This window comes from Egretta garzetta, unplaced genomic scaffold (genome assembly GCF_000687185.1).
Source record: "Egretta garzetta isolate BGI_Z169 unplaced genomic scaffold, ASM68718v1 scaffold175, whole genome shotgun sequence".
Lineage (NCBI taxonomy): Eukaryota > Metazoa > Chordata > Aves > Pelecaniformes > Ardeidae > Egretta > Egretta garzetta.
In genome coordinates this window covers 3,553,500-3,566,695 of record NW_009259860.1, presented here as the reverse complement: position 1 = coordinate 3,566,695, position 13,196 = coordinate 3,553,500, and the positions used below count along the sequence as shown (strand labels likewise).

Genomic DNA, 13,196 nt, shown 5'->3' with positions numbered 1-13,196 from the left:
GACGTCTTCAAAGAGAAAAGGCTTAAGCTTGGAAAGAAGCAGGGCACAGGATAAGCTAGTAAAGAAGAGAAAATAGCCTCATATGGAGAATAAAATGAAAGCCAGAAAAGGAAAGAGTTTCATTTAAGAATTTTCAAATATTCTTATCTGCAAATGAATAATGAATTAAAGGTACGGAGAAGCGTACTAAAAGCCTTGATCCTACACTGAAGCAAGCTGTAGCGTGTTTGGTTATACAAGCCACAGATGGCAAGGTTCACTGCTGTGGTCCGTGGCATGTTGGCAAGAATAAACACAAAACCCCCCAACTGCTGTGGCCTGTCAGAATTGGGTGCACTCTCACATTTTGACTTGCATACACAGAAGCAGAAGAAGGAGTAGGTAGTTTTCTGCTCAATGTCAGTTACACTGTGGTTGAACCTTTCCCCAGAAAACCTGTTCATCTGTTGTCTTGATGCCAGTGAAGAGGTTTCTTGATAAAATATCCTCACCCCACCGAAAGCCATCTTTATTCATAGATCAAAGAGAGAAGGGCTTGAACAAGGCCAGTTTTGCTCAGTGTAAATTGTTCTTGCGAAGATTAGAGAAGCATTTTGTTAATTTCAGAGATTGTTTTTCTATATTTTTTGCTTCAGTAACTTTCATAACACCTGTTCAGAATTTAGCGTATCAGAATACTCCAATATGATCATTGCCATTTTATTTGATCATCAAATATATAGTTAAACTGAAAGCTGTAAGTTTAAGATTGGAGTGTTTAATTTTCTAAATTACATACTTTTGTCACTTGCTTTGGCAAGATGTTGAAAATGTTATTTGAAGAATTTTTTTTTTTTAATGTCTGTTAAATGTTAATTTCTCCAGTGTTCTTTGTCTGTTTTCAAGTGAGCCTTTCTTTGCAAGAATTAAAAAAAAAAAAAAAACAAACTTCACATTTGTTCTGTTTTGAATTCAACTATTTGTCTCTGACCTTTGGTAAAACTTGTAAAATCACAAGGAGATAAGCATGAAAGAAATCATGTGCTGTTCAAGTACTTAAAGTCCAGGGAAATGCACTGAAGTAGAAAGGGGATTAATAGAAGGAGTGTGAGGCCAAGCCATACTCTGTTGGTAGAAGCAGGATTAGTAAGCAGACTGAACCAAGAGAGAAATTAGCAGTGCTTATTTCATGTTAGACACAGCCATAGGACGTGCAGAGATAGAACAGGATCTCAGCAGAAGAGAGGTACGAGAAAGAGAGAACAGGTACAATGCATGAAGCACTGTAGCTTCACTTTCTGTTGGAGCTGCCATTAGAGAACAGCAAGGGAACATATAGGGGAACTGCTGAGTAGAGAATAAGATACACTAGTTAAATGCAGACGACAAAGGCGTGAATGGGGCTGGGGGTGGGGGTGTGTGGAAAAAAAGGTTCAAAGAAATTGTGTCAGGTTTTAGCATTATGTGGTAGTGAAATAAATCTGGCTGGCAGATGTACAACATGAATGAACATTTGTGAAGCACTTAGAAGTCAGTAAGAAAATATAGCTCTAGATAGTTAACTATCTTTTGTGCAGATAATGACAGTAGAGAAAAACATTAGTGTCTGTAGTCAGAGTCGTTTGCTTTTGCAGTTAAAGTATCAGAGTGCAGGGTTCGGAGGCACTTTCTGGGGTGGAAGGAATAGCCTGGAAGTTTGTATCACTTGTTTTTATTATTCTTTCCCTCTCTTTCTTTCTCTCAGTCTTTGTAGGGGGAGCTGAGTGTCCCACTGAAGGACAGGAGAAGTTAGTGTGCGTGGACTTCCAGCTCTCGGAAGGAGCCGGCTCTGCTGGATCCATCATCATGTGGCTCCCTGTGATGCTGCTCCTTTCCCTGCCACTGCTTCTTAGCATGCTCAGCCTAGCTGGAGCTCAGTTCCCTCGCCAGTGTGCTACTGTTGAGTCCCTGAGGAGCGGCATGTGTTGCCCAGACTATTTCCCTGTGTTTGGGCCAGGTACTGATCGGTGTGGCGTGTCTACGGGGAGGGGACGGTGCGTACCGGTGACTGTTGATTCACGACCCCATGGCCCACAGTACATCCATGATGGGCGGGATGACCGTGAGCAATGGCCCATACGCTTCTTCAACCAAACCTGCCGGTGCAATGGTAACTTCTCTGGTTACAACTGTGGGTCATGTCGCCCTGGCTGGAGTGGACCTACCTGTGGCCAACAGATCAATATAGGTAAGAACACCAGAAATATGACGTGAAAATTGCCTATTGGCAGTGCTTGCTTCTAAATGTACTTAATGTATTTCTTTTCTTTAAAATACAAATTGCCCCTTATTTTTATTTAGCAAATGCACATTGCTGTATGGGTTATTAAAGTAGCTGCTAGATGAGTTGTTCAGCTTGTGTGGCAATCATCTAAATTTACTACCCAAGAAAAGGAAGATATAAAACCCATAGTCGGTGCAGAATGAGGACCAAGTCCATTAAAGAATAGAACATCTAAGTTGAAAAAAATTGTATTCTTTGGAACTATTTAAAACTATGTATATAGACATGTATGCATGTTTGTGAGTGTGTCTGGGAATAATATATATCCAGATATCATGTTTAATACCTTGGGACTACTTTAAGTGTGACAGCAGCTGTTTTGATTCAAAATCCCTTAATACATTTCTAAACTATGTACTTTGCTGTGTAAATTTTTACTTACCTATTTGCTTTCAATGACTTTAAAAGCCTTAACTCATGACTAGGAACTGTTCAGATGAATCAGCACAGGGACGGGTGAGCTTTTCTGAGAGTTATTCAGTTTCAGTTTAGTCCAGAATATCAGTAAACAAATGTCTAAAAATGTTTGAAATTGCTATGAAATCCTTGTGGATTGGAAAAATGTTGAATATTGTAGGTAAATTGAAAAAGACAGGCAGGTTTGGGGATAGATGCTTGTTCTCAAGTCAAAACCATCTGAATGAACAAGATTTCAGTCTTTATTAGTGAAATTTTAAAGGTGTTATTGAAATCCTCTAAAATGCATAATCCCCCAAATGAATGATGGGTTCTGTTGACATTAGAAACAACACGTCTCTAGCACAAGTGTGTAGTCTCTCTCTCAGAAAAAGAAATCAACACTGCCATTATTTTCACCACATAGGAAATGTTCCAAGAATGTGAGAGCATGTTCCAACAAGGGTTAACAAAGGACTGCTTACCAATTGAAAATCTTAATAAGATTCCTTAAAAATAACTTATTGAGGGCTGTGGGAAAGACCTTAGGATTTTATTGATCTTTTGAGCTCCAAGAAGCAAACCAGAAAACAGAAAGTATGACTCATTAATTGAATCTGCTAAGCCAGGTTGCACCTTCTGATGCTCTGTTCTCATTAACAGTTATGATAATTCTGAAAAATAACCAAGAAATAAATTTTAACACACACAAGCTTATCAAAGTAAATCTGGAGATAGGCAAAAAGCAGTCTTAGCTGGTTTTCTAGGGTATATAAGAGCACTTTTTACTTTTCTCGCTTATTAAATCCTTTACTACTCATTAAAATGCTAAGCAAATCAGATTTATCATGCATGACAACATGACTTTAAATAGGGGAAATTAGCTTCTTATTATGCTTTAAGTTTCCTTATGGAAGTCACCTCTTTTGTCCATCCACAGAGCTGGCCCCAGCTACTCAGACTTTAGAAATGATTATTGGATTTTTGTTGGCATATCCATATAAAATAGCTGTAAAATGCAGTTTGCTGCCTTCATATCTTCTAAACTCATGCCTAACTTTAATAATAATCCAAATTTTTTATTGTGGTTCAGGCACATATTTTGAAAAGTGAAAAGGTTAAGATGTCCATGTAAATCAAAATGAGATGGATATTTTTAGTGCAGTACTTAAAATCAACAATAAAAAACCCCTTCAGTGACAAGAGCTAGCACATCAGTTCAGTTCTGCAAAAGAGAATAGTGTGTTTCAGTATACAGAGTCCTTGGATGAAATTCGTGCTTCATAAAAGTGTTCCTATAAGGTTCAATGAAGCCAAAATATCCCCCACTGAATCAACTTTATACAGTGAAATGTAATTGACTTTTATTCTTCTTATTGATTCATGTTGAAGACCTGTTGTTTCTCATTTCGACATAGACTATCACTCATTTGGATAATTATGGACTTTACAGTATTTTTTATCATTAAAATGAGTGCATGTTGAAGAATAGCTGTGAGGACTTCTACCCATGTCTTAGTCTAAGCTCAGCCTGAAATCTTTTCAGTCCAGGTGGAGACTGCTGGAGTGGGACTGAGTTGATGTGGACTCTTTTCCTTTTGCTGACATACTGGTATTTCAACAAGTCAATTTTCTTCCTTGTTTCATTGTCTATGTGTGGACAATGATATTTTTAAATGGTTTTGAGATATATTGCTAAAAAGGACTAATATATGGCTGTTGTTAGTAACAGCAGGTAACAACATTGAAGAGAGATGTTGTACTGTGTGAAATTCATAATTCCCAATTCACTGGTGAATCTGCCATTTTTCCTACAAAGGTTCAAGCATAAACAATGTATTTCTTCATGAAATTGTCAAGCAGTAGAGCTTCTGATTATTATAAATTGCTATACAGTATTATTTTCTTGTAAAGTATTACCACAGGAAAACTTAAGTATATTGGATGAAATCCTAAAAGGTTTGTGCAACAAAGAACTGTCTTTGTCATTTCTCTGACAGGATGGACAATTTCTCTGACAATCTGTAACAAGACTTCTAAAAGCACTAAAACCACATGGTTTCAGGCTTTAATTTTATTCAGCTCAACCTTTCTGATAGTAACATTTTCTATTTACGCTCGGAGAAAGGGACTTAACTCAGAATTATTAGAGGCAAAATAAATTAGTCCTGGGAGATCAGACTTGAGTGTCTATTACTTTTGTAACTTGCTTCTTTTGCATCCTCACAGTCAGGAGGAATCTTCTGGATCTGAGTGCAGAAGAAAGGAGGCGTTTTGTGAATGCCTTACACCAAGCCAAGGTGACAATCCATCCTGACATTGTTATTGCCACACGAAGACGTGAAGAAATATTTGGACCAGACGGCAACACACCACAGTTTGAGAATATCTCCATTTATAACTACTTTGTGTGGTCTCATTATTATTCTGTAAGAAAGACTTTCCTTGGTGTAGGACAGCAGAGTTTTGGAGGAATCGATTTCTCTCATGAGGGACCAGCTTTTGTTACATGGCATAGGTACCATCTACTCCAGCTTGAAAGAGACATGCAGGTAAAGTCCACATTAATGTTGAGCCATGTGTTCATGCTATGTTTTGTACAGTTAGAGAACTTCTCCCCATATTCCAACATGCAAAAATGATAGCAGCTCTTTTGTCGCATTGAAATAATTCTGTTTCAATTTCAGTAACTCGTTAGGTATACCAAACTTAATAGAGTACATTTAGGTGTTAGACTGTCATTGTTATGGAGACGCTAAAAATATTTCAGTCAGAGTAATGGAAAACATAAAAGTTGCATAAAAATCTCCTGTAAAAATAGATACAAATTCCAGATATATGCATAGAAGGTATGTTATTGACCAATAAAGTTATTACCAGTGTTATTTTTAATATTAAGGCCCTGATTCTTTGCTAAGTTAGGCTTATCAAAGCAGCATAAATTCTAAATAAAAATATTACAAAGATGGCTTGGGGATTCAGAATCACATTTTATTTGTATAATTACTGTAACTGGGTAGGGAAATAAATGTTTTGTTATACTTTGTTCCATAAATCAGTGACTCTCTTGTTTCCCTTTCCTTGTGTGGACCTATCCATAAAAGGAAAATATAATTTTATGGACCGTCATCCTTTTTCAAGAAGAGAGAATTAAGTTTTCAAGGTCAGGATTAAATAGTCCTTGAAATCACTTCAAGTGTTCCCACTAGCTTCAATGGTTCTGCATCAGGCTGAGGCACAACCTCCCTGCAAAAGCTCACATTTGACACCACTGACATTTCACTATGTGGAAGCCCTGAGGAGCTGTAGCTCTTGGTGATTTAATATATATTCCTATTTAAGTTAGTAAACTTGATCATTAGTTAAGCTAATTTGACTGGCCAACATATCCTGGTATGTAGATATTGGAAGCCGGGACACAGTCCAGGACTGTTCAACTCCAACGCATACTGGAACCAAATAATGACAATTTGAAGGGCCAATGTCCCTTTTCCTTACTTTTCCATCTACCCAGTCATTCCACAGTTTGCTTAGTTATTCTGTGTGCTACAAATGCTGCTGTTGCTGACCGGCTATTAAAAATATTTAGAAAAATGGGGTATCAGTATTAAGTGATATTTCTTACTACTCACAATATGGTTTCATGGAAGAAATATTGTCTTATTAATGAGGGAGATCCATGACTTAATTCAACAGTCCGACTGTCTGTTCTGTTGAACAAAGACATCAGTGTGAGAAAACGAAAGCCTTTACATAGGTTTCATAGATTTTCCATAGATTTCCTCTGCTCCATGAGGCAGGGCCCTGCATCTTACTAAGATGTATTTAACTGTTTTTTAACATATTTCTAGGAGTAAATATTATAGCTGTCTGGGGCATACATTTATTAACACCATATGTATGTGGTTTAGAACATGCTGCAGGACCCCACTTTTGGACTGCCCTACTGGAACTTTGCAACAGGACAAAACACCTGTGATATCTGCTCTGATGACTTGATGGGAGCTAGAAGCAATTTTGATGTGTCTCTTATCAGCCAGAACTCAATCTTCTCTCAATGGAGAGTGCTATGTGAAAATGTAGAAGACTATGAAACTTTGGGAACCATCTGTAACAGTAAGTATGACTGTCAGCAGATATCTGGAGAGAAAATCCTTATAATAATAAATAAATATAATACTTTACGTTGTGATGGCTTTTCCCAGCCAAGAAGTCTTAAAGTGGTTTTTGAATGTTCTCAATCTAAGTTTCATCTGTTCTCTGAGATAGTAAATACTCATCATCTGGTTTGCACTGAGGCACGAAACAGTCCAAAATTTGATCAGGAGCTTGTAGCAGAGAAAGAGCTAAATGTTTTGACTTCCCTTCTTATGCAGTATCTATTCATCTCCTGTGCCAAATATAATTAAATCTGGCAGTGTCATTTCTTAACTGAAAATTAAGTTTTCTTCTGACTACTCCACTTATCACCTTCATGGCATTCTGCTTCTAAAAGGAGAACATCTAACAATACCCTGTGTTAACTGTGTAGAGCATGTTTTGAATGTGAAGAATATTGAATCATAACACATCTACCTCAGCTACAAGAGCTAAAAATCCCAGCAGATTCTTGTATATTCATTACCTTCTAGCTGCAACTCAGCATCTTCATGGAAATAGGGGGGAAAATAGGGAAAACCCACAATATTGGGTTAGTCACCTACATAATCAACTTCCTTTCCCCTTTCCCCAGCTACTTTACCAGAACATCCTCAAAACTTTTGCCCTAGGTCTCATCAAGAAATCACACTGAAAAAACTATAGAAAATCTTCCCAAAGCACTTACAGAACCACACATTTCAGTAAGAGCCTTCTAGATGCTTTTTGAAATCCCATGGCAAAGGATCCAGCACACAGGACCCCATGAACATTCAGATTCTTTGCCTGACATGAGGAACTGAACCATTCGTCCAGTTTAAGTGTAATTTGTGAAGGATTTTTTTTCCCCATGGTTTAGTGATTAGAAGGATGCATTCTGCAACCTACTGTTTTTCACCAGTATTGTTTTCTCTCTTTTCTCCAACCCCAGGCACTGAGGGTGGTCCCATCCGAAGAAATCCTGCTGGAAATGTTGCACGGCCTATGGTACAGCGCCTCCCAGAGCCTGAGGATGTTGCTCAGTGTTTGGAAGTTGGTGTATTTGACACTCCTCCTTTCTATTCCAATTCAACAGACAGTTTCCGTAACACAGTAGAAGGTAAACATGGCAAATAAAAAGACCTGGAACAACTCCAAATAAGTCAAGGGAGAAGCCTTGCCATTTTTCTTGTTGAAAGTATGAGTTTGGATACAGTCTATTGGACACTAAGAACACATGGTTCTTAGCATTTAGTATTAGCTTAGTATTAAGTGGAAATAAGCTCTGGGTATATTACTTTGTAGTTTATGTCAGTTCTTCAAATGCATAAAAGCCTCAAAAGTCTGTCACTGGCTTACTGAGTAGAAACTAGCTGAGATCAGGTCCTTGCAACCTAGTAATACATTGCCATTGCTGAAAACAGACAGCCCTTTTCGGCAGATTGATGCAGCTGCATCCTTGAATAAGGCAAACAAGTGCTTATAGCAGTTATTCCTGTATCTGAATTAAAACAAACAAAAGAAAGCAAAAGAAATAGTAAGCCTTGGGAGTACTTAATGAAATAGTATTGAAGCAGTAACAGAGGTCTGGATACAGGATTTACTGCTAGACATGTTACTCTCTCTCTGTGGGCCATATAAGTCTGTTCTTCTCTAAGCTCTACACATTAAAAGTAAATTTTCAGTCACTGGCATCTGAAAACACACCCCCCTATACAGAAACCAGACTAAAGATTTGATCCATGCTGTTCAGCCAGTATACTGCCAGCTGCTTCTGCACTTTAATAATCCAGAGTTTTAAACAGGAAAGACTAAGATTCATGAGAAAAGATTACCAAGTGACAGTTCAGATCCCTGTCAGACCTCCTGTAGATCCTCTGGCTCTTTTGAATAGGCATAGCTCCTCCAACGGGTCAAATCTTCTCCATTTTCTTTCTCTTGGAGAACAAAACCAAGAATCTGCACCAACCTTTTAATTATATATGAAAGTTTTGGATGCTTACCATATTTGACAAATGGGCTATCAATATCTAGGTATCTAAATATGGCTTTAGCCAAATAACTGTATGGATCTCTCTCTCAAAAATTTGGTCAGAGCTTGAAAACAGAAGTTTTCATGCTGCTTCAGATGCTGACACATGACATGAAGTTTACAAGGTTTTGCGCACTAACCGAGTTACACAGGGTACCTTCACTGAAAAAAACAGAGCATGTGAAGCTTTCACATGTTGACAGTAAGCATGGAAATGACGTGTGCAAACATAACAGCTGAATCATTAGGATAGATGGCAACACACAGACTTAAGTCAGAAGTTAGAAAACACATGCAACTCTCAGTTTTGCTGAAAGATATGTACGTCTCAGATAGATACCTTTATTTTTATGCTATGGTGTGGCTTATTTTGGCCATTTTTGCATCAGATGCCAACAGCCTTACACTCCACCTTCCCAGCATTCTTTTGTAAAGGCTATTTTAATCTGAAAATTATGCATGCTAAGGGCAGTTCTCAAATGCCAATACATAGAGAATTAGCTACTCATTTATGTCAAGCAAGACAACACAACAACATGACAACCACTCAGAGAAAAATTTATCCAGCTGAGACTGCAGCTTCCAAACAAAATCTTCACTGGGATTTTTTGTGTTCTTCTTTGTTTGCCTATTCAGGTTACAGTGATCCTTCAGGGAAATACGACCCAGCAGTTCGAAGCCTTCACAACTTGGCTCATCTATTTTTGAATGGGACAGGAGGGCAAACTCATTTATCACCAAATGATCCAATTTTTGTCCTCCTGCACACATTTACAGATGCTGTTTTTGATGAGTGGCTGAGAAGGTATTCTGCCGGTAAGATGTGCTCACGGACAGAGGCAGGATGGGTGGTTTACAGTCTTTGTAGTCACAGGAGCTCAGCTTGTGGGACAGCAAGATGCCCCTAAGCTTAGGAGAGAGGACTGGAATTTTAACAGGTAGTACAGTTAACAAAGAAAGAGTAATAACAAGCAAGCTCCCTTCCTCACTCCACTGACTTCTATTTTCAAATCACTGTCTGTGAAGGGACTTGGCCAGAGATACCAGGCACAATTCAAGAAAACAAAATATGCAAATACATTGTCTCCGTAAAGCAAAGACAGTGTAATCATGGAAGGTCCAGATACTTCATGTACATTCAGTTGTTGTGTGGAGTAAATATCTATGTTTCTTCTTGTCAAACAAGATCAGATGCCATGCACACCCTCATGATTCATTTTGACCACTTTTGTGATTTACTACCAGCATTCCGTAACTATTTCCATATTCTTTCAAAGGATGGTCACTGTAGCTTCCCTTGCTTCTTTAACTATGAAAAGAATAGAGAAGAGGAGTATGGAAGGAACTGAAGAAGAGGGAGGAAGGCAGGATAGAAGAAAGTAACTGCAAGAAAGGAAGAAAAAAAGAAATAAAGAAGGAAGGAGATTAGCATCAGTGAACTGGGGGGAGAAATCTATATAACCCTAATGTCTTGGCATTAGTCTGCACAAAGCAGTGACTGTATCCTTCTTAGGACAATCCATCTCCCTCCTCCTTCTACAGAACACAGCTGCTGTTGCACAACTGAGACTTCTTTGTGCAGCTTCCACAATATGCCTCATGTATTTTTTCCACATCAACTATCAGAGACCATTTTTATCTCCTTGTGGTACTTACGTGATTTATCACAAGATTTTGCATAATCTTACCAAGATTTTTTTTTCAGTTTTTTTTTATTTTTTCTCTTTAGCTGACTTTCTCCTGATTTACGATAACATTATAAAAAATTCCACTGGAGTTCATATCAGCTGCCCTCCTGGAATGCATGAGAGATATCTTCATCACTGTTACAATCAGACAAACCCAGACTGCAGCAAAAAAGTTTTCCAAATCTTCCACATATACATATTTCTGCTTTTCAATGCAAGAAGAAATGAAAAGCCCAACACAGGCCAAAAGTTTTATAGTTCACTGGTGGTTTCTGTTAAAAAACAGAGATGTCATTAATGGTCTTGCTTTTGGACAGAGAAGAGCCTTCCATTCTGGATGTGTCACACTGGAAAACCAATCCTTCTAGATTAACTTAGGTTAGGAACAAAAAAAAAATAAAAATGGAGGTACTCAAAAAATTGAGGTACTCAAAACCCTGAGTCACTTCTGGGGAAAAAAACAAAAAATGAAGTAGTGCAAATTATTTTGATTTATTTACAGAAGTGTGATTTGACTTTCAAATTTAGATATCTCAACATATCCACTGGAGAATGCTCCTATTGGACATAACCGACAGTACAACATGGTGCCTTTCTGGCCTCCAGTTACCAATAATGAAATGTTTGTTACTGCACCAGAAAACCTGGGATACAGCTACGAAGTCGAGTGGCCAGGTAAACTGTCCAACCTAGATGTTTCCTCTTTTTTTCTCATCATGTCACTCTCCCTTTCATTTCATGTATCATATAACAAAGTTGGTTCAAATTTCCCCAAAAAATTTGATGCCTTTACAAAGGTCTATTTCTTTTTTCTTGCCTGACTTTCCAAATCAGCTGTGTTTGGGATTTAGTACAGCTAAATAGCTACCAATTATAGATTGCTCCTGCATGAAGCTCCCACTTAAATTTTTGAAGTTTGGATCTAAACCTTGTAGAAGTTCCTTAGTCCTACATCATATGCCTTCATTAAATCACTACAGAGAATGCAAATCCCTCACAAACCAAGTAGAAGAAGAAAAGTCCAGGACTGGTTTTAGAGTGTAACAAGAAAGACTGAAATTTTCTCACATTTTAGAGCAAATATTATCAACAAATATTTAAACTAGTTCTACTTCACAACTCATTGAATAATGACAGACACTGAGCTTTGGTTTGTCCTTCTGGTGTTTATTCACATACTTGACACTTACTTTTAATAACTTTCCCTTTTTTGCTTTCCTTCCTGTAGGTCGGGCTCTCCGTGTCACAGAGATGATAACTATCGCAATAGTGACTGCACTGGTTCTTGTTGCAATTATCTTCGCTACTGCTGCATGCATTGTACGTGTCAAGAAAAATAAGGATGAGTTGCATCAGCCTCTTCTTACTGACCAGTATCAGCACTACTCAGATGATTATGATGGCATACCAACACCAAGCCAGTCTGTTGTTTGAAGAGACAGCACTTTTTTGCGGCTGATTGAAACTGTTTATTTTGCTGTATTTTATAAATGGTGGTCATCCATCTGCTTTAAAATAAAGAGCATAAACTGTCAGCTGTCTTGATATGTTTGCTTCAGGCTTCACCTCCTCTTTCATCACACCTAGGTAGCAATAAGTCAGTCACCTTTGCAATGCTAATTCTGTGTTGATTTTAACAGAATTCCACTAACCCTTCAAGGGCTCACCTGCAAGACTTTTTCATGCATATTTCCATAAAATCTGGTAAAATTCAGTTAACTTGCCAATGTCATCTGACTTCACCTAGCCTTTATACCCAGAATTCTTTTACAAAGTACTTTTATGAAAAGGTCAAGTCTAGAATGGGACAGAAGCAGAATCCAAAATACAGGTATCCACCTTGGCTAGGTGAATGGAAATATGTTTCAAAATACCCAGTAAACCAGGTGGGGAGCTACAAAGGAATTCAGAGGTGAACAACATGTTTGAAATCCAACTTTATTCACAGAACATAGTTATGATCTTATTGCTGTTTTTAGGTGGATCTGTGAAAAGAGATTCACCACCAAGAAGCCACTCCAGCATTTGGAAACTTCAGCTGTATGTTCAAACACAGCTGCCTGGAGGGGACATCCATTTGAAAGGGTAGCTGGCAGCAGCCTTCGTTTTATTTTTATTTTGATTTTTCATTCTCTCGCTCCCTTTCTCTCTCCTGCTATCTCCATGGCAGGGCATTCTCCCCAGCAATGAGAGACCTTGCTTCAATTTCTCCTGCAGGAATTTAAACACACATCTCTTTGAGAGAACACCCTAGGCATCAGGCTGTAGAATAGACTTGGAAAAATAGCCATATGCAACTGCTGTTGAATTTATTCAACATAAGCCAGTAGGAGAGCAAGAAGCTGGCACATACCTTTACAGCCTGAGGTAGTGCTTGAGGAATCTGGCTTCAAGCCTCACCTCCTCACTCTCATCATAACTGGGTACCAATAAATAATCTGATTGTCTTCCTATGATGGCTTATTGAATCTAAATTAGCAGTCATTAGCTGACAGACAGAGATGTTCCTGGCTTCAGACTCCTGAATCCCACATCATGTACTCAGCCCTCTAATTGTCAGACTATAAAGCCAAGTTTTGTCTTGTCTTGCTCTCTGTCTGACCCCAGCTTCAACAGAAATGTAATTTAGATTGAGTTCCTTCAGTCTGAGGCACCTCTCCTA

General features: G+C 38.3%; 1 protein-coding gene across 1 annotated transcript; it reads left to right on the top strand.

The window, feature by feature from the left end:
- The first annotated feature begins 1,824 nt into the window (after positions 1–1,824).
- Positions 1,825–11,968, top strand: TYRP1 (tyrosinase related protein 1). The gene is made up of 7 exons (XM_035895574.1): positions 1,825–2,206; positions 4,928–5,250; positions 6,610–6,814; positions 7,767–7,934; positions 9,483–9,662; positions 11,063–11,209; positions 11,763–11,968. The coding sequence occupies exons 1-7, from the start codon at positions 1,825–1,827 to the stop codon at positions 11,966–11,968; spliced, it is 1,611 nt and encodes a 536-aa protein (XP_035751467.1).
- Positions 11,969–13,196: the final 1,228 nt, after the last annotated feature.

Coding starts and splice junctions, on each gene's coding strand:
- TYRP1 (XM_035895574.1), top strand. CDS start 1,825: ATGTGGCTCCCTGTGATGCTGCTCCTTTCCCTGCCACTGCTTCTTAGC. Junction 6,815..7,766: donor TTTGGGAACCATCTGTAACA/GTAAGTATGACT, acceptor CTCCAACCCCAG/GCACTGAGGGTGGTCCCATC. Junction 9,663..11,062: donor GCTGAGAAGGTATTCTGCCG/GTAAGATGTGCT, acceptor TTTCAAATTTAG/ATATCTCAACATATCCACTG.